The sequence below is a fragment of the Balaenoptera acutorostrata genome, chromosome 1 (assembly GCF_949987535.1).
Source record: "Balaenoptera acutorostrata chromosome 1, mBalAcu1.1, whole genome shotgun sequence".
Lineage (NCBI taxonomy): Eukaryota > Metazoa > Chordata > Mammalia > Artiodactyla > Balaenopteridae > Balaenoptera > Balaenoptera acutorostrata.
In genome coordinates, this window is record NC_080064.1 from 13,447,765 (window position 1) to 13,468,632 (window position 20,868).

The following is a 20,868-nucleotide window of genomic DNA, read 5'->3' on the forward strand; positions in this document are numbered from 1 at the left end:
CCCCAGCCTGGCTCTCCCACCGCCTGGCTGGAGCACGTGTGGGGCGGGGGGCGCCCGAGGAGCCTGATTTAGATTCTGCACCCAGAGTCGGCTGTGCCTTCCTGTGCGTGGCCACGGAGCAGATTTGGGGATTATCCGTGGCTGTGGATCACGTGTCCTGGAAGGCAGGGCGCAAGCAGGGCCATCTCGGGACTCGCCCACTCAGCCTCCACCCACTCATCCTTCGGTCTGTTAATCCATCAAATGTTTATTGAACTCATACTTGGTGCCAGTTCACAGGTCTGGGCAGGATCTGGCCCTGGTAGGGGCCTTGGGCAAGGAAGCCTCTGTCCCAGATCAGTGCAGCGGTGCTGATGGCTGACTCATTCATTCATTCATTCATTCACTCACTCCCTCATTCAAGCACTATATTTTTTATTTATTTATTTATTTTTTGGGCTGTGTTGGTTCTTCGTTTCTGTGCGAGGGCTTCCTCTAGCTGCGGCAAGTGGGAGTCACTCTTCATTGCAGTGCGCGGGCCTCTCACTATCGCGGCCTCTCTTGTTGCGGAGCATAGGCTCAGTAATTGTGGCTCACGGGCCTAGTTGCTCCGCGGCATGTGGGATCTTCCCGGACCAGGGCTTGAACCCGTGTCCCCTGCATTAGCAGGCAGATTCTCAACCTCTGCGCCACCAGGGAAGCCCCCAAGCACTATAATTTTTAAGTCCCGTTTATATCCTGGGCTCCGTGCGGGTGCCAGGGATCTGACCTCCACCCTCTCTGCCCTCCTGTTGCTTGGAGCCTAGCATGGTGTGAAAGTGTGATGAGGGTGTTAGTGGTCCACTTTTGGGGGGTCATCTTGGGTGACTTGGCGTGAGTCACGTGACCTGTCTGAGCATCAGTCTCCTTTTCTGGAATAACACAGGCTTCCTAGCGGGGCCACTGTGGGAATAGGTGATGGAAGGCCTGTGCCCAGTCCAGGGAGAAGGCCCTCCGTGTGGTCCCCTCTGCCCACACCTGGCCCAGCCCAGTGGCCGACCCCCAGGGGTGTCTCAGTGGCTGCAGAAACCACTCCATAACAATAACGACCCTTCTTGTCTTTTTCCTCAGGCCTGCCAACCACAGGTAGGGGTGCCAAGGCTTGGGGTGGGCGTGTGATTCTGGATCTGGGGCTGGGGCCTGGACGCCCTGATGCTTCTGCCCCCTCCTCCGTTCCCTGCTCCGCCTGGCTTGGTTTTGGCCTGAGGGCTTGTGCTTGGGCTGTGAGGTGCCTGGCTGAGCTGACCTGCTGAGGAGCGGCTCTGGCTGGCCCTGGGACTGGGTGCTGCGGGCTCTCCACGGCCGTGTCCTCTCTTCCTGGCAGGGGCCAGCTGGAGATCAGCAGCCTGGTGCCCCTGGGGCCCAGGTACGTGGTGAAGTGGAACACGGCGCTGCCCCAGGTGCAGGTGGTGGAGGTGGGCCAGGAGGGCAGCTCCTATGACAAGGACAACGTACTCATCCAGCACGCCGGCGCCAAGAAGGCCTCGGCTGTGGGCCAGGCCCAGAGTGAGTACCTGCCCCGACACTGCCCTGGGAGCACCTGCCCGGGCTCGGCCCCCAGGCCCACGGGCACTTGGCCCAGAGGCTTTTCCTGCTGTACATGACTGTACAAACACACACCCACATCCCTACCTGAGTGTGCAAATGCATGCTTCACGCAGTCACACTTACAGCCCCTGCCCACCCCAGTCCTGTACACCCTGGCGAGCATGCACACACACATATGCACACACGTGCACACGCATGCATGCACACGCAGTGACCTTGGATCAGAAAGGGTGACCTCCAGTGCCTGCCTGGCCATTGCTTGCCTCCATGTGGGACCTCAGTTCGCCCGTCTATACAGTGAGGGGCCCCGGTGACACTCACCCTGTGCCTGAAGCCCTCAGGGCCCAGGCTCAGGGCTGCCTGGCTCTGCCTGGATGCTGACTATCTTTCCCCCATGCTGACTGTCCCCTCAGACTGTTGGGCAACAAGGACAAGGAGAGCTCGGGGTGGCAGGCTCCCCCGTGCGCCCCGATCTCTCCATCTCCGCGGTGCTGCGGCAGGAACTTCCTGGTGCTGCCCTTCCCTCCCCTTTGCCCCTTGCTGTCCTGTCCCGTCCTCCACCCTCCCCAGGCCAACTCTTCAAAATGCACATCAGAGCTGTGTGTCACCCACCACCTGAAATCCGCCGGTGGCTTCCCATTGCTCTCAGGGTGAAGTCCCAGGTTCTCGCCCAGGCCCACACGCCTGTCCTGGGGGCCCACCTGCCGCCCCACCTCAGCCCACCCCGCCCCTTCACTCCCTGGGCTTCGCTGCCCTGACCTCTCCGTTTCTGGGGGGTTGAGTCCCCTCCTGCCCCAGGGCCTTCTCCCGGCCTCTGCCCTTTTCCAGAGTGTTCTCCTGCCATCCTGTTTTTGTCTATCTGCCCCTACTCACCTTAGCTCAGGTGACACTTCCTCAGAGAAGCCCTTCCTGATTCCTTTGGACTCGCCAGGTCCCTGTCCTGTGCTCTCAAGGCCCGGGTGTGTTTTCCCCTTTATGGTGATGGTCTGGTTGCCATCTCGTCTTTCCCCTTGGTGTGACTAGCCCTCCGGAACCTGGTGTGTGGTGGGTGTTAGTAGACATTTGTTGAATGAACAAAGGACGTAACTGCATGGCCAGCAGGAAGGCACTTGGCTGTCACCCCTCCCCACTGGCCCGCTCTGTCCATCCCTGACCTGGGAGGTGGCTCTGAGGGAGGGACTCAGCACACACTCTTGTCCTCGGAAGGCTGCGCTCACTTCAGCTGCTGTGTCCCCCTCCCCAGGCCTGGGAGGCATGAGAGGCCGTCTTGTGTTCCTGGCTCTCTGTTCACAGAAGCCCCCTGGGAGGGGCTCCTGGCCCATCTGCCCCCCTCAGAGGTGCCTTCAGCCCTGGCTCCACTCCACTCTCCCCCCACCATTCGGGCTCTTGCTCTGGGAGTTCTCCTTCAGCCACTGTTTTTTTTTTTTTTTTTTTTTTTTTTAAACATCTGTATTGAAGTATAATTGCTTCACAATGGTGTGTTAGTTTCTGCTTTATAACAAAGTGAATCAGCTACACATATACACACGTTCCCATATCTCCTCCCTCCCGCATCTCCCTCCCTCCCACCCTCCCCATCCCACCCCCCCGAGGCGGTCACAAAGCACTGAGCTGATCTCCCTGTGCTATGCAGCTGCTTCCCACTAGCTATCTATTTTACATTTGGTAGTGTATATATGTCCGTGACACTCTCTCACCCTGTCACATCTCACCCCTCCCCCTCCCCATATCCTCAAGTCCATTCTTTAGTAGGTCTGTGTCTTTATTCCCATCTTGCCACTAGGTTCTTCATGACCTTTTTTTTTTTTTTTCCTTAGATTCCATATATATGTGTTAGCATACTGTATTTGTTTTTCTCTTTCTGACTTACTTCACTCTGTATGACAGACTCTAACTCCATCCACCTCATTACAAATATCTCCATTTCATTTCTTTTTATCAGCCACTGTTTTATCTGTGGCCACATTTCTCAAAGTAGAGTACTAGGCTGCCAGACCCCCTTCACAGAGGAAAAAAGAAATCCTTGCTGAACCCCAGTTGGCCTTGAATGATTTTTTATTATATTGTTATTCAAATATGTGCAAGTATAAGACTAGGTGTAATAAACTCCTTATGCTTATATCCCTTGAACAAGCATAAAACCAAAACAGAATCACAAATGGAATAAAAATGATGCTACAAAACAATAAAATTCAAATTAACCGCATTAATTTAATGTGATGGATGATGTTGTTTTGCTGGCACCAAATTGCTCTCAGCATAGATGTGGTCCTCTTATGGGGCAGGTTCTTTTCAGTTCTCTGCACTTGTACCTCAAAGTGCCTCACGGTGATCTCCATTTCCCACCAGCTCACCCCGTTTGGGGCGCTGCAGAGCCCTTCTTTGCCCTTCGTTTGGTGTGAGCGTATCTCTTACCGCCCACGCTCACCTTGCTCTGTGTTCATTGCCTGGTGACCATCACGTGGTACCAAAGTCCACAGAAGCCCTGATACCGTGCAGCAGGATGTGGCTTTAAAGTCATTGTATCCAGGTGACTGAGGATGTGCATCTGATTTTTAGATAATCATCTCGATGAAAATCCAAATTAAATGCCTCCGCCTCTCCCTGGGATTCTGTAAGATCTCAGCTTGGGTAACCATGGCGTAGAGAACACAGCCCAAATTCCCTAGCCTGGCATTCAGGGACCTCCCCATCCAGTCCTGCTGGGCCCTTCTGCTCTGTCTCTTGCTGCCCTCCTTCCACGCCCCTGACACTGCATTTGTATCATCACCAGAGATCTGGGCACCCTCAGCCCCCATCCCATCTCTGTCCTATCACCCCGATATCTTTCTCCCCAGTACCTCCCACCATCTGCAGTCGTTAATTGACTCCTCCCTGACTCTGACCAGGTCATAAGCTCCACAAGAACAGGGACCCTGTCTGTCTCATTTGCAGCTGTCTCTCCAACATGTAGACTAGAACCTGCCATATAGTAGGTTCTTAGTACATCTTTGAACAACTTACTCTTCCTGGGCTTCCTTATACCACAGTGCCTTTGCACCTGCGGTTTTCCTTTTTTGGCAGTGCCCACCGCTCTCCTGGGCCTGTGAAGTCTCCTCGCCTCTCATGAGCACAGTTGGTTCTCAGTCTTCTGGTCTCCTGTGACGCTTTGTATAGACTGAGAGTGGCCCAGATCCTAGGCGCTAGACTTTACCCGTGATTGGATTTGTCCCCCTAGTAGACAAGAGGCTGGTAACATTTCCTTCTGTATCTCTAGTGCCATATCTCCAGGGCGACAGCTCTTCTTTTGTGCAGTGAGTACCTGCTTGGGCCCTTGGTGGTGCCTTCCCCACCCTTGAGGCTGAGTAGGGTCTCTCTCTGCCCAGATAAGGTGTACCTCGGGCCCCCGCGCCTCTTCCAGGAGCTGCAGGACCTGCAGAAGGACCTGGCTGTGGTGGAGCAGATCACCCTCCTTGTCAGCACGCTGCACGGCACCTACCAGGTACCCAGCACCGGCCTCAGCAGGAACGCGTGGGTGGGCTCCTCTCCCGCCCGGTCGCCCGATGTGCCCTGGCCTCTGGGCTCCCACTAGCAGCAGTACTGGCTGAAGATCCTGTCACTATCTGGCGGCCTCCGGTTCGGGTTGAAGCTCTGGTTCGAGTTGAGCAGAGCCCGGCTATGGGCATTTTTTTTTTTTTTTTTTCGTTCTCTGCTCAGTGTCTGGTCTGTCCTGCAGCTCCTTCCCGAGCCTCGTCCCAGGCTGGAGAGGAAGCTGGCTGGGAGGGTGTGTCCCTCTCAGAGGAGGGGTGCCTTGCGGTGGGGGGAGGTCTGAACCAAGGCCTGGAGCCCGGGGAGTCGGCATCCCCCCACCGCTTGTGGCCGAGTGAGCCGCCCAGGTTGAGCTCCCGCACTGACCCCCGGCTCCTCTCCCCTTGGGGCCCCGACTGCTGTGGGATCTGGGGTGGCTTTCGGGGAGCCAGAGGGCTGTATGGTGACCTCCTTGGCCTCCTTGACCCTAGAACCTGAACATGACCGTGGCTCAAGACTGGTGCCTGGCCCTGCAGAGGCTTATGCGGGTGAAGGAGGAGGAGATCCACTCGGCCAACAAGTGCCGCCTCAGGCTCCTGCTTCCCGGGAAACCCGACAAGTGAGAGGAAGAGGGGCCTTGGAGAGGGGCGTCGGGACCAGCCTGCTTGCCAGCACTGCAGGGGTGGGCGTGGGCGTACACGCATCGTGGGCCGTGCCTGGCAAAGCATTTGACACAGAGCAGGTGCTCGTGGTCAGATGAATGAATGAATGAATGAATGAACGACCTGTTTGCACCTGGGGTGAGGCTGTCCTCTGTTAGGCTACTCGGACACCCTGCCGTCGGTTGGTAGACTGTGCAGTCCCCTGGGACCAGGCCCTGGGTCTCCTCTCATGGACCCAGCCTCCCCCCAAATGCTCCCACAAGAGCTCATGCTCAGTCGACCCGCAGCTGATGTTTGTGGAATTGACGCAGAGATGGGGAAAGCGATCTGTCTGATCCCCACTCTACAGATGGGGAAGGCGAGGCTCAGAAGTAGGTGGCAGAGCTGGGTTCTGAGGATTCTGACTCCGAAGCCGAGGCTGGCGCAGTGAGGGGCTCAGAGCCCAGGTTTTGACTTCTCGGCTGGGCGGGGATAGTGTTACAAGCACAGTGGCTGCAGGGAAGGGGAGACTGGGGCGCTGTGGTCTGAGGCAGGTCCGGGAGCCAGGATGCAAGGCCCAGGGCTGGAGTCTGAGGGTCAGCAGCCTGGAACCTTCTGGGTGCCCTCACACAGTGGCTCACAGTGCCCTGCTGAGCGGCTCTCTCCCCTACTCTGCACCCCTTCCTCACCTTCCTGCCTGCCTCCCGGGGGCTGGGATGGCTCACAGCGGGGAAATGGGCCCCGGAGAACAATGAAGGGGCTCGCGCTGCTCTAAGGTGAGATGACAATGTGGTGACAGCAGTGACCTCCGGCCACCCCAAGCCTGTACATACCCCCATTCATTCATTTTTTCATTCATTCATGTGTCCGTTCAGGAGACATTTACCAAGCAAGTGCCCTGTGCCAGGTGCTGGGAACAGGCCCGAGTCAGAGGCTCCAGGGTCAGGCGTGTGCAGGTGTCTGACGAGGCCTGTGGAACCCTGACCAGGTGGGGCCCTGGAGGGCCTCTCGAGTCGCAGCCTGCGGAGGGCCAGACCCCCCATGGCCTTGCTAGGCACCCACGCCGGGTGCCTGGGCCGGGCTGGAGGCCATGGCCTGGTCGCTCGGGGGAGTTACCTGGCCCCTCCCCGGGGCTGTGGTGGGTGGAGGGAGTCCTCCCCCAGGGGACTGAGGCTTTGCCAGGCCACTGGCCTCTCTGGCCATGCTTTGATGCTCTGCACAGACCTCGCTCTATCTCCAGGGCTGGTGGTTGGGGGGAAGAGCTGGGTACCTCCCGGGTGAGCCAGGCCCCGTTCCAGCACTCATGCTCCTGCCCTCTCACCGCAGGTCCGGCCGCCCCATCAGCTTCATGGTGGTCTTCATCACCCCCAACCCCCTGAGCAAGATCTCCTGGGTCAACAGGTTGCACTTGGCCAAGATTGGACTCCGTGAGTAAAGCCCCGGGGTCAGGAGTGCGGAGAGGGGAGGTCTGGGGAGTGTATATGTGAGTCAGAGGGCGTCGTCCAGTCTTGGGGGGCAGGGAGGCTTCTGAGTGGAGGGAGATGGTGCAGCGGAGAAACAACTGGGGCCAGAGGCTCTGCTTCGTGACCTTGGACACGTCACTTCCCCTCTCTGAGCCTCAGTTTCCCCATCTGTAAAATGGTGGGAGTTGACAGAAAGTAAATTAGTGGTTGCCAGGGGCCTGGGAGGAGGAGGGAATGGAGAGTCACCACTAAAGTTTTTTTTTTGGTGAGAGTGATGAAAATGTTCTTAAATTAGATAGTGGTGATGGTTGCCCAAGTCTGCGAATATACTAGAAACCAGTGAGATGTACTCTTTAAAGGGGTGGGTTTTATGGTAGCTGAATTATATCTCAATAAAACTGTTACATAAAGAATGATGTAGGTTAGACTAAACTGATTCTCAAGCAAAGGCCTCTTTATAATTCTTTTCTCCTATGCACCCCCTAATAATAATACAGATAAATAATAGGTATTTCTATTTATAGAGTACTTCCTGTGTGGCAAGCATTTTTCTAAGCATTTTACACACATCTCTTTCATTTCACGTTCACAATAACTCTAAGAGGTAAGTCTGTTGTGAATCTCTTTGTACAGCTGAGGATTCTGAGGCCCAGAGAGGTGCAGTGGCTTGCCTGAGGTCACACAGCAGGGAGGGGTTCAGAACCTGGGCAGTCGGCCCCCAGAGCCCACTCTCAATCCCTGTCCATTCTGCTTCCTCAAGTTGGTGAGCTTCTGTCTGCCAAACCACATTCATTAAATTATAATTACTTTGTGCTTTTTTTGAATTGACAAAAGGCCTAGTTTCTTGCCAATCAGGACCATTATTTGCTGTGACCTACTAGAATTCCCATTTGCCGATTCCAGTCAATAGCAGTGATTTCTGGGGTTTTGTTTTATTTTTTATTTTTTTAAAATTTCTGGCGTGATCTTTATCTAGATAAATATGTATTTCCGATAGATTTTAAAACATTTCTGGAAAGGAGTCAGGACCTTCGTCAATGGCTTTCATCAATTAAAAAACTATTTATTGAGTCTCTACAGTAATCTTAGGTATAGGGGAAAAGAGCAATGACAAAAACAGAAAGGTCTATATGTATAACTGATTCACTTTGTTATAAAGCAGAAGCTAACACACTATTGTAAGGCAATTATACTTCAATAAAGATGTTTAAAAAAAAATAAAACAGAAAGGTCGCTGTTCTCAAGGAACTTACAGTTTATGAGGGGCAGGCAGAGATTTACATGAGGAACAAATCAACAGGGAGGGGTCGGTGCTGTGAGGGGGTAGAGCCGGGTGTGTGACTGGCACCGAGCCTGGGGGCCGGGACTGCTGTCAGGGAGGGCCTCTGAGGAGGTGACATCTGAAGCTGTGCAGAGAGGTCTGGGTAAAGCGATCCAGGCTTTGGAACAGCAAGTGCAAAGGTCCTGAGGTAGCCAGAGTTGGTGAATGGTGGGGTGTGGGGGGAGACAGGTGGAAGTGGGGAGCAGGTTTTCCAGAAAGCCAGGGTAAGGTGCATGGAACTCTTTCTTGACGCGTGGGGTCTGTGGGTCGCAGAGCTGAGAGAACCGGACAACGGCATGAACTGATTTCTATTTAAGTGGATCATTCTGGCTGCTACTCGGACAGAGGCATGTGGAGACTGGGGAGGGAAACGGGGAAGAGGTTGTGGCTTTGGAGGAGCCGGCATCAGAGACTTCTGCTCAGCCAGCCCCTTCTTGGATCTGGCGCTGACATCGCACAGGCCTCCGCTGGGTGTTTCTGGGTGACCAGGAGGCCTGCGGAGGGTGGAGGAAGGGTTTCAGGCAGAGGCTGCCCCGGCCCTGGCAGAGGGCTTTGGAGATTCCAGCCGAGGAAAGGTTACGGTGGCCTGCCTGCTGGGCCTCGGGCCACCCGCTCTGCTCTCTCCCCTTCCCGTGGAGCAGTGCGTCTAGGGCAAGCTCCTGAGCCCTGTTTGCACACCTGCTAAAGGCGGTACATCTCCCGTTTGAAGCCCAGTTGCTTTGCTGAGTGGGCCTTGGCGTTGGTGGGAGAGGAGCCGACTGATGTGAGCATCTCCGTTCTTGGCGGCCTGTGAAGACGCTCGGCTGCCTTATCTCCACATGGCTTCACTGCAGCAAAAGTTTTAATGGAAAGAGAGTCATTTGAAATCTTATTTGAATGCCTGGGTTCCCCTGGGGCTTGAATAATTTGTTTCTTTTATTTTGCCAGTTTTTTTATCTGCAGTGCCTGGTGCTGAGGAAAATAATACAAGCCCGTTAGAAATAGAACCGTTAAAAACGTTTATTCACAAAGGATGTTATTCCTTTAATTTTTTTTTTTTTCTGCATCTTTCTCTGTCCCTGACTCCAGCGTGCTGAGATCATAATCCACTAAAGATTGGGAAAGAGTGGGCTGGAGTTGGGGGGTGCCTGGGATTCGAGATGGGGGGGCAGTTCTGTCCCTTGGAAGGGCAGGGGTCCTGGGGAATCTGGGGACCCAGTTTACATCCCAGTGTGGCCACTGCTGTGCTGTGCGGCCTGAGAAAGGCAGGCTTCCTCAGTAACTTGGCCTAGAGTTCCATGGGCCTTTTCCCTGTTGCATTTCGGGATCTTAGCACCGCGTAAAAGGGAGCCAGACAGCGTGGGTTCAGTTCCCGGTTCTACCGCTTGCCAGCTCCGTGATCTTGGGCAAACGATTTCACCTCTGCATGCCTTGGATTCCCCATCAGAAAATGGGGATATTCATAGGGTATCATGTGAGCATAAGGGGAGATGGTGCCTGGAAGGCACCTGGCACACCGGAGAAGCTCCTAGGAAAGGGGTGTCTGCATCTCACAGTGGGGAAGTGACAGGCCTGGGGTCACATGACATTTAGTCATGTGCCAGGATGCCCTCCCCCTCTCTCTGCCAATTAGTCTCTGTTCATTAAGGCTCCAGAAAAGAGATGCAGATAGGAGGCCCCAGGGGTGGGGGGTGGGGAAAGGGGAGATTGGGGCTTCCAGCTCTCCCTTCCTGTGTCTCCCCCAACCCTTACAGCTCTGAGTGCTGCATCCCTGGCCCAGGGACCCCTGCAGCCTCTTCCCCCCATGGCCCTCCTGGTTCCCACCCCTGGAGGACCTGGGCTGGGCAGGCCCCAGGCTAATCCCACGCTCCCAGGGACAGGTCCTCGCTGGGCGTGGCCTGGCGGGCTCTCCCCACTGCCTGTGACTTGGTTAGTTTTCCAGCCTTCATTCCTCACAGTAATACCGACGCACCACCTTATGACGGATCCGGTTACAGAGTCCTGAGCGTGGCCCAGGCTGCGTGCCGAGCGTGTTCTAACCCTCATCTCTCGTCTCCATTAGCCCTCAACCGTCCCAGAGCCAGGGACCTGCCCAAGCCCTTGGCCGGAAGTGGTAGGTCTGCCCTCCAGGAGGGGGACTGAGGGTACTGGCCCAGGAGCCCAACTTGGGTTTTACCCCAGCTGGGTGATCATGGCCACTGCCTGGCCTCCCTGGACCCCAGCGTCTCTCTCTGCAGGATAAGATGCATGCTGACGTCCCAGCGGCCCTGATCTCTGTGGCCATGGCCAGTAGCATCTCCGCGGTGCTGGGAGGTGTGAGACGGGCCTTGGATTTAAGAAGGAAGAGAAGGGCAGTCCAAACTGTCCGCTGGGGCAGCAGTGACAGGAAGGGCATGGTGCTGGGACTCAGGAGGAGTTTGGGAGGCAGGTGGGGCTGGAGAAGCAGGTCAGGGCCAGTGCAGGCGGTGGGCTCAGCCCAGGGGCAGTGGGTGGTCTGACCTCAGGCATAGTAATAGGCAGCTTTTTAACCATGAGCACAGCGATCATAATGAGTACTATTTCTTGAGTGTCTGGTATTAAATATAGTCTTCCCAGTGCTCACAGCAACTCCAAATGGTTGGGACTATTTCCCCCATTTTCCAGAAGAGGCCACAGGCTAAGAGAGGTTAAGTGTCCGGCTCTGTACCCCCCAGGGCCCTTCTGGCAGAGTCGGCTTCCTGTGGCCAACGGGTGGTCCCGAGGGCTCAGGGGGTGGGAAGAGCGAGCGGGGACGTGGGCTCCGGCCCTGGAGCTGCTCCCACTGCCCCCTGGACGGCTCTCAAGTTCGGTGGGCGCTGGCAAACAGAGCTGGATGCTAAATAAGCCCCCCCTTAACGTCAGTTGGAAATCGCAGCTTTGCCCTTGGTGCTTGTTCTTAATGTCACTTATCCCAAGCGGGCTTTCAATTTCCAGTGGTAACAGCCTTCTAATTTGGTCTCAGCCGCTCCGGTTTTGTGATGGGAACAATGGCAGTGGCAGATGGGGAACAACAACTCCAGTTTCTTTTAACGTTCCCAGTCGCAGGCAGGGAAGGCACCATCTGAAACGAGTAGGTCAGATCATTAAAGGGATGCATAGTGATAAATTGCCAGGACTTAATGGGCTGTGGGTGCATGGCGGGAGGAGAGGGATGAGCTCGGGGCGACATGGTGACGGGTGGGCATGGGGGCTTACATCCACCCGCTGAGCTCCAGGCAAGCAGGTGGGTTTGACTGCTGTCTCGGGCTCCTGCCCCTGGGGAGGCGAGGGTCTGCGTGACTGTAAGCTCCTTGAGAGCAGGGCCAGACTCTCCAATCTCGATCATCTTTGTTCACTGCCCGGAGCCTTGTCCAAGAGGCAACGCGGTGGCTGTGATGTGAGCTCCTGCCAAGGAGAGGTGGTGTCCCCCAGGGCAGGCGGGCTGTCTCGGCTGTCACGGCAGGGCCGCGGGCGCTGTGCAAGGTGCCCCAGAGGTTAGTCCCTTGGCTCCTGGACCCTGTCTTTGATTCCCTGACCTCCGTTTCCCCAGTGCAGACAGGGATGGGAACTCCGACTTCCCCTGGTGGCTGTGGGATGACATGTGGGACAGAGCTTTGTAAACTGTGAAGTGCGGTGCGCATAGTCGTTCTGTTTCGGTGATGCCCATCCTGTGCCATCGTTGTCCTTTCCTTGATGGCCTCTCCTCCTCGGTGGCGGGAACCAGGTTTCATGTGACTCTGTCTCCAGGGCTCAGTGGGGCAGAGGGCCTGACGCCGGGGTCGCCTCTGGCCTGTTTAGGGAGTGAGCTCCCTGTCCAGCACCTCCACTGCTTGAGGGGGTGGGGCAGGCACCGGAGCCTCTGTCGGAACCAGCTGTTCACATAATAATTTCTGACATTTGCGAATGTCTTCATCTTCTCAAAGAGCCTCCGCACCTGCCCCCTCATTCCGGCTCCTCTTGCTGTGACCTACACGCAGACATCACCTTTCTCTGGTGGCAATAGCATTTTCAAAGCCCCTTTATTGTGGTGTGATTGACATACAAAGAGCTATCCATATTTCAAGCATACAACTTGATGGGTTTGGAGGTAATCATACCCCTGTGAACTCCATCGCCACAGTCTACGCCATAAGCAAACCCACCCTCTGAAAAGTTCCCTCCTGCCCTCTTCCTTATTATTGTTATTTTTTGTGTGTGTGATAAGAACGCTTAACATAAGATCTATCCTCTTAGCCAGTCTTTAAGCACGTCATACAGAATTGTTAGCTATAGGCTGTACAGATGATCTCTAGGATTTACTCATCTTGTAAAAACAAAGCTTCGTACCCTTGGATTGGTTCCTCCTGTTTCCCCTCCCCAGTTGACCATATTTCTCCAGTGCTTGCTCTGTGCTGGGCAGAGGTTGGGGGTGGTGACTGCTCTTGGTGGCCATCATTCCGATTTGACAAATCCAGAAAATGAGGCTCCAGGAAGAGACTTTTGTTCATGCCACACAAGGGTGTTGATGGTCTGCTGTGTGTCCAGTGCCATGTGAGGGGGTTGGAGGGTACAGAAGGAGATGGTGTGGAAGGTTTCAGCCTTCATGGAACATGGGCGTTGTAGGGGAGCCTCTGGGCACACATGCACAATGAAACACTCACATGTGCACACGCATGCACGCACATATACACGTGCACTCGCGCACGCACGCACACACACACACACACACACACACACGGAGGAAAAAAGAGACAAGCCAGTAAAAGAGCTGGAAATTGTGCTCAGGGCCATTACACACACCAATAGGGGCTGAGACAGAAAGTGATGGAGGTGGCAGATGGGGTGATGGTCAGTTAAGGCCTTTCCGAGAAGGTGGAGGTGTAACCTAAGCCTCGCAGAGGAGCAGAGCCAGCCCTGGAGAGAGCTGAGTGCAGCCTTCCAGGCAGAGGGAGCTTTCCAGGCTCGTCCCGTTTAAGTTGCTGAGGAAAGCATAGCATGGTGGAGCCTGCAGCCGAGGGATGAGGCTGAGAGGGAAGGAGGGTCCTTGCAGCTCTTCTGGAAGAGTTTGGATTTTATTCCAACTGATCGGGGACTCAGTAGGCATTTTTAAGCAGGGGAACAACGAGGTCCAGGGGAAGTTTAGCAGGATGGCTCTGGCTGCTGTGGGGAAGACCAACTGTAGGGGGCAGTAGTGAGCACAGAAAGACTGGTCAGGAGGTCCCCATGTGGCCGCGGGGCACCCTTGGGCTGAGCTAACCCTCCCTCCTTGTAGCTGAGTAGATGTTTGTGGTGGGGGGGGGGGAGGGCTGCTGTCAGACCCTTTGGTTGGTGACCTCTCCTCGCATCTCCAAAGCTCTAGGCACCCCTCATCTTGATGTCATTGCGTTAAGTGGCCCCTCTCACCTGGGGTGCCCTGTCCAGTGCCTCTGGCTCTTCGGGGCAGAGTACCTCCTCATTGTCTAGTGTCACCATGTCCAGGGTCATTCATGCCCAGGGGTGTCACTGGGGGTCTGATTGCTGGAAGATTGCCTGGTTTAGTGCAAAGAACTCAGCCTGTCAGTCAGACAGACCTAGGTCCGCATGTGGGCTCTGCCACCTAGCCATGCACGTGACTTGGTCAACTTACTTACTTGTCAGTCTCATCATTTGTAAGGTGAAAATTGTTATTCTGACTGTGCTTGGTTATTGTGCAAACTAGCCAGGGAGCGTATGTAAAGCACTCAGAGTGTGCCTGACGCCTGGACACATACTGGGCGTGTCTGAGCTGCGCCCTGCCCCTGCCGTCATGGGATCCCTGGAGGGCAGCCATCAGATGGAGTATAAAGAATATGGGCTCCTTAGCAGGGAGAATTCCTCAGGAGAGATGGCGGTTTACTCACTTGCTCACTCATTCATTCTTTCAATCCATGTTCGCTGAGCACTTACTATGTGCAGGCAGCGTGCTGGGTGCCAGAAAGATAGTGGTGGACAAGACAGCCCAGATCCCTGCTGCTTTGAACTTACATTCTAGAGACTTATGGAGACAGACCGTAAGCAAGGAAACAGAAAACATGATTTTTGATTGTGAAAGCTGTATGGGAAATAAGACAGGGTGTTTAGTGAGGTTTCTGAGAGAAGGGGGCCATTGTAGCCAGCGTGGTCAGGGAGGACTTCTTGGAGGTGGTGGCGTGTGAGGGAGCCCAGACCCATGTGAAGGAGATGCCACAGAGAATGTGGTTGAGCAGATGCTCTTGAGCGCAACAGTCTCCAGGTGAGGATCCAGGGTCCAGGCTTGGGCCTGAGCATGTGCACTTCCTTCTTTTTTTTTAATCTATAAATTTATTATTTTTGGCTGCATTGGGTCTGTTGCTGTGCACAGGCTTTCTCTAGTTGCAGCGAGTGGGGGCTACTCTTCGTTGCGGTGCGCGGGCTTCTCATTGCGGTGGCTTCTCTTGTTGCGGAACATGGGCTCCAGGCATGCGAGTTTCAGTTGTTGTGGCTCGTGGGCTCTGGAGCGCAGGCTCAGTAGTTGTGGTGCACGGGCTTAGTAGCTCCACGGCATGTGGGATCTTCCCGGATCAGGGCTCCAACCCGTGTCCCCTGCATTGGCAGGCAGATTCTTAACCACTGCGCCACCAGGAAAGCCCAGCATGTGCACTTCTAACAGGCTGCCAGGGGCTTTGATGCCAGCTGGACTGGGGGACCTGGAGGCAGGTGACCTCCTAGGTTTCAGGGTAGGTCTTAAAGGGAGCAGGAGAGAGAGTCTTCCCCTTGACCATCGTCATCACAGGTATAAAAGTGTCATGGCTGCACTGTCACAATCCAAAAACCTCTTGTCCGCCTATTTGTTTTGGCCGCCTCCCACCTCTAGAAGGTAAGGGCAAGGCAGCAGGGGCCTGGACTGTGCCCAGTGTCTTAATGCTTTTTGAAATCCTGTCCCATGTGCTGTTTCACTGGATCCTCGCAGCAACTGCAGGATGAAGGCATTTTCATCGTCCCTGTTTCATAGCTGAAGAAATCGAGGCTCAGAGAGTTGGGCGGATTTGCACAAGGTTGCTCAGGGAGAAGGTGGGCAAGCTGGGACTGAAGCCTTAGGTTTCCCGACTCCCAGCCTGGGACCCATGGCTGTGACCGTGGAGTGAGGCTGGATTTCATCTCACTGGGCAGGCGTGGGGCTGGGGGAGCGGCTGGCTGGGTCCGTGGGCATGCGGGCCAGGCCTCTGGGGCCCGCGGTGGCTTCCTGGGCTTTCAGGGCCCCTCACAGTCCGCTTGGTCCTCGGTCTCTGACCAGCTCCTCCCACCTCCTTCCTCTTGCTGCAGGGGAGGAGAACCAGCCGGGCTGGCTGTGTCCGGATGAGGACAAGAAGAGCAAAGCCCCATTCTGGTGCCCAATCCTGGCCTGCTGCATCCCCGCCTTCTCTTCCCGGGGCCTCAGCCTGCAGGTGAGTGGCACGCGTCTTGCTGAGCCCACCACGAAGGTGGCTCCTGGGACAACCAGAGTTTCCGAGTGGTACCCACAGCAGGGGAGGCCTGGCTTCCAGCTTCAGCTTCTGGACCTCTTGCTGACGGAGTTGATCGAGGCTTTTTGTTATTCTCAGAGTCAGCTTTCCCCCCAAAAAAGGGGGCAGATGCCCTCTGTGGGTCACTGAGCAGAAAATTCCATCATTTTGAGCTAACAAAAAGCAATGATCTCATCAGTTGATGGCGTGACTCCAGCTCAGAAGATAGACTGTAATAGGCCCACCTGGCCGTGCCAGACTTTGTGGGTTTCACCCTTTATGATGCTGCCATGGGGCAGCCGGCTTTGGCTCCACAGCCATCATGCCTCTTGGTGCTTTGCTGTCACTGTCTTGTTTTAATATTTATAAGAACACCATGAATAGATGTTTCTAGATCTGTTTCACAGGTAAGGAAGCTAAGGCTCAGACAGGTGATGTGATTTTTCTAAAAAAAACACCGCCGGTAAGGATGAGTTGTAGGAATTGGAACCTTGCTGACTCCAGCGCCCCAGGTGGTAACCACAAGGATGTTCACTTCCAATGTCATCTGTCCCCGATGTCCCAGCTGAGCTCACCCCTCCACCTGGAGTAGTTACTGCCCATCCCTCTCCCAAGGAGATGAGGTCATCTGAGCTCCAGGGAGGGGACCTAGGCCCAGGTGAATCCCCAAGAGACAAACCGGGCTGTAGATAGGGGCTCTAAACAGCTAAAATACCCTTGAGATGCCAATTCATTCATTCATTCATCTGTTCTGCATATAATTTTTGAGGACCTACTGTGTGCCAGCCTCTGTGCCGGACACTGGGAATATGGTGGTGACCGAAACATACAAGGTTCCTGCCTACATGTGGCTTTCAATCTAGAGGAGAGACGGGTAATACCACCCCCCCACCCCCGCCCCGGCAAACAAAAGCAAATAGAAAAGAGTGCTGTGTGTTATAAAGAAAATAGATCCGATGTAATAGATACAGAGATGGAGCCGTGTAGTTAGGGGGTCAGAGAGGGCCTCTCAGAGGAGGTGGCATTTCAAGTGAGCCCCGCATGGCGAGGAGGATCCAACCCCTTGAGGGCCCAGGGGGAGAATATTTCAAATATTGACAAGACAAGACAGACTGACACAGAAGCCCACGATAGGAGCAGTTGGGGCAGCTGGCATGGCTGTAGCGCCGTGAGCTGGGAGGGGAGCCCAATGGTGGGTGAGCTGGGCCACGCCGGACTCATAGGCTGGGTCAGGTTTGGCTTTCATTCTTGGCAGCGAAAAGCCAAGCATGGCTCCAAGCAGGGGACTGGCACGATCTGGTTTACACTTTGGAAGGATCATCTGATCCTTCTGGCTTTTGCGTGGGAGTGAACCGTGGACACGGAGGGGGCAGGGCTGGAGACCAAGAGACCGGAGCAGAGCTTGGCGCTGGGGTCATGCTGAGATGGGGTGGGACTTGGTGCAGGTGGAGGCCGGGGAGGAGGCCTGGGGGGAGGCCAGGGTAGACTAGCGCGAGACGAGTGAGGCACTCATGGTCAAAATAAGTGATATTTTCACACAATACTTAAAAAAAAATCAGACCGGCAAACTGTGGCCTTGGTTTGCCTGCTTTTTTTGGTAAATAAAGAGCCAGAATTAGGGTGAGGCAGGGTCAGGTCCTGTCTTTATTTAAACTCTTAGTAATTGTTCACTATGGATTTTTTTTTTTTGCATTTTTATTGTAAACAAATTGTGTTAAAATATTTTCTTGATTGTGTTAAAATATATCTCTGAGTGTTTGGGCCCCCGTGAAGATGTACCCCTGGGATGAGTGCCCCGCTCTCCTCACCCCGGTCCCGGCCCTGGTGGGGAAACACTGGGGCAGCGCTCTGGGGTAGGCGTGGCTGAACTGGTGAGAGGTTAGACGGGGGCGGAGGGTGAAGGAGAGGATGGATGAGCTGAGTATTTGGCTTGTGCTCCCGAAAGCTGGTGTCAGCGGGGTGGGCTGCTGTTTCCTGTTCCACAGCCTGATTTAGGGATTCAGTGAGAGAGACTGGGTCAGGTTCCCAGCACTGAGCTTGACTGGTAGCTGGTGCTCAGTAGACAGTGGCCGTAATAAAAACAACAACAATAACAGCAACAGCGATATGACTTAAAGTCCTTTAGTCTTGACAACTTGGGGTCAGGCCCTTCCCAGAGGCATCTGTGCCAGGCTCCGTCCTGGGCATTTCCCAGCGATGAACTCTGATCCCCGCAGCTGCCCTCAGAGGAGGGGCTGCTAGCCCTTGCGGCTGAGAGAAGGGATTCAGGAGTGATAACTTGCCTGCTGGGCAGGGAGGGTTTTCTTGACCCCTGCCCTATCCTGCTCCTTCCCGCCTCTCCCTGGGGCTTGGCTGGCATGTGCCCCAGCACGATCCCCCCACCAAACATTCCCGGCCTTTGTAGGGCTTCAGTCCTTATTTATTGATAACAGGAGGCTCTTACCTCCTGGGGGTTGCCTGTGGGCCTCGGGGTGGGGACGGTTCAGGTCCCCCCCTGCCTGCGGCTCTCCTGGCCCTAGCGCATCCCGTGGAGAAGGACTTCTGGGGTGGGGAAGGGATTGTCCCATCTCCCCCTGGGGCCTTGGGCCTCTGGTGAATACAGGACGTGGGCCTGTGCCCTGACGGGCCACACAGGGTGGTGGGGTCACAGACAGGCCGCTGCCTCCGGGGCCTCCCTGAAAGAAACGCCCGCCTGAGCGAGCAGCCATCTGCCTCCTCTCCCTGGGGGGGACTTGGGCCTGACCTCATGTGAAGCTCGTGGGGCTGGGGCCATGTGGGCTGGAAGCATTCTCAGCCTCCTCCCGGCCCCCTGCCCCACTTCTCCTGAGGAGCACCGCCCCCGCCCCACCCCCGAGTGATCCAAGGGAGCTGTGAGGGAATCCCCGCGAGTGACGGGCCTGTGGAGCTCCCGAGGGACTTAGCAGAGCCTGTGTGTCCCTGTTTGCTGGGCCCCAAGACACCGTGCCCTCTGCTTGCACCTGCCTCCCACCCCAGACCGGACACATGTGCCCATCGGCTCCGTGCTGGCAGCAGGTGGATTAGGGCCTTGAGCGCCAGGGCCTTGTCCAATTACCACGAACAGATGTGAGCGTGTGGGCCCCTGCCTGGGAGAGCCCCAGGCCCAGTCCCGGGGGCCTAGGACGCGGGCCCCGCGGCTGGCCTAAGGAGAGCTGTAGCCGAGCCTGTTCTCCCGGAAAGGCTTGTTATCCCAGCCCCTCTCCCAGTGTAGACGAGCTCAGACCTCTTGTACTGCCAGCCAGATGGGGGTGTGTGTTGGGTTCTTTCCCTCAAGGGAACAGGGATGCTGGGGCTGAAGGAAAGAGCATCTCTCCTCTCAGTGCTGAGGATGGCTGGTCCCCATGCTGGGCTGCACCGTGGCCTTCAGACTCATCAGGGAATTGCTTGGGGGAGGGAAAGAGCAGCCACGGGAGCCACCCTGTCCTGGGTTTGAATCCCAGCTCTGCATGTCCCAGCTGTGTGACATCAGGAATGCTACTTCGGCTCTTGATGTCACAGCTGTGTCTTCAGTGCGTAAACTGGGGTGACCGTGGTGCCTCCCTGATTGGGTTATAGTGAGGGTTAAATGACACGATTCTTGTCAGATGCTTGCTGTCTGCTGTGTGCCGTGCCTTCGGAGTTCAAGAATTGGAAGCGAATATTTGAGGACATTTTGGTCCCCAGGAAGGAAAAGTCACTGGTGTCTGTTTTGGGGGGTTTCCGATAGCCTGACTGTCAGGTGTTGGGAGGTTCTTCTTGAACCTGGGCTCCGTCTAAGGTGTAAGCCTCTCCCTGGAGGGCAAGGGGGGTGGGAAGGGGAGGGCTCAGTGCAAACCCATTCTCCCTTGGGCTGAGGTCCAGTTAGAGGCCTGGCTGGGGACAGGGCCTTGGGGAGGGGGTGGGGTACTGCCCACTCTGGGGAGCTTTAACACGCAAGCGTCTTGGGGGCCTGGGGGCTGCAGCGGGTCTTGTCGGCAGGCTTGCCTAGGCCTCAGTACACTAGCTAAGTGGGCTCTGTCCTGGCTGTCACCCTCCATCCGCCAGAATTGCTGTTCGTGGGTCCCTTTCTCCTAACTGTGTGTCACAGTGGCTCATGTGGAATAGCCCCTCCCCCATAGTGTTGTTCTGCCGACAGAGTGTTACTGCTTATTGAGTGCTCACACATCCCACAGGAAGTCCTCGTAAGCAGTGGCCGCTGCCGGGCTTCACGTCTACCATCTCTAGTCCCCAAGGCCATCCTGACAAGATGTCAGGGTCCCCATGACCATGAAGAACGGGTTTGTGGGGTCACCCAGCTGGTAGCAGCTGAGCTGGGACTGGAGCCCGCTGGCTGCATCCAAAGCTGGCCTCCTTTCTACAGCCTGTGCTCTCCTCTGCTCTTTATGGGGCGCCTTGATTTTGGGGAGTCGGCTTCCCGGCATGGACAGGACTTCTGGGTCCAGGGCCTTGCCCGTCCGAGGAGCCGTTTGAGTTTTTGCCATCGTCTTGGACCCAGGCTCTGTTGACTGGGCTGACATCCGGCCCGCTGGAGTTGCCATGGAAACGTCTGAGCCAGGGCTGCGGTTGCCCCCTCCCCGTCTGAGAGGACAGGAGCAGCAGCCTGGCAGAAAGGGCCAGGCACCCAGCTGGATGTGGCCCCCCAAGAAGCAAAGGGATGGGGAACAGGGGCCTGAGGGTGCCCGGGAGGCCTGGCATAAGTTGTACCCCAGAGTGCCAAGGTCTCCAGCCTGGCAGTCTGGCCTCTGGGTAGAGTTCAACCAGAAGGAGCCCTGGGCTGGGATTCGAAACTGAATTCCAGCCCCGACTCTGCCATTAACTTGCTGTGTGACCTTGAACCAGTCACATCCCCCCACCCACCAAACTTCAAGTTTGCCAACTCCTAAATGAGGGGGCTGGATGCGGTGACCTCTTTGGGTCCCCTCACCCATGGCCATTAGAGA

At 55.7% G+C, this 20,868-nt stretch overlaps 1 protein-coding gene across 8 annotated transcripts in view; it reads left to right on the top strand.

Annotated features, from left to right (window-relative positions):
• Nucleotides 1–20,868, top strand: part of ARHGEF10L (Rho guanine nucleotide exchange factor 10 like) — a 145,051-nt gene that overhangs the window by 84,294 nt on the left and 39,889 nt on the right. For all 8 annotated transcript variants that reach the window (XM_057549406.1, XM_057549427.1, XM_057549422.1 and 5 more), the window contains 5 exons: nucleotides 1,343–1,524; nucleotides 4,932–5,047; nucleotides 5,565–5,692; nucleotides 7,041–7,141; nucleotides 15,753–15,874. In XM_057549406.1, coding sequence (XP_057405389.1) covers nucleotides 1,343–1,524; nucleotides 4,932–5,047; nucleotides 5,565–5,692; nucleotides 7,041–7,141; nucleotides 15,753–15,874 — 649 coding nt within the window. The remainder of the gene's footprint in view (nucleotides 1–1,342; nucleotides 1,525–4,931; nucleotides 5,048–5,564; nucleotides 5,693–7,040; nucleotides 7,142–15,752; nucleotides 15,875–20,868) is intronic.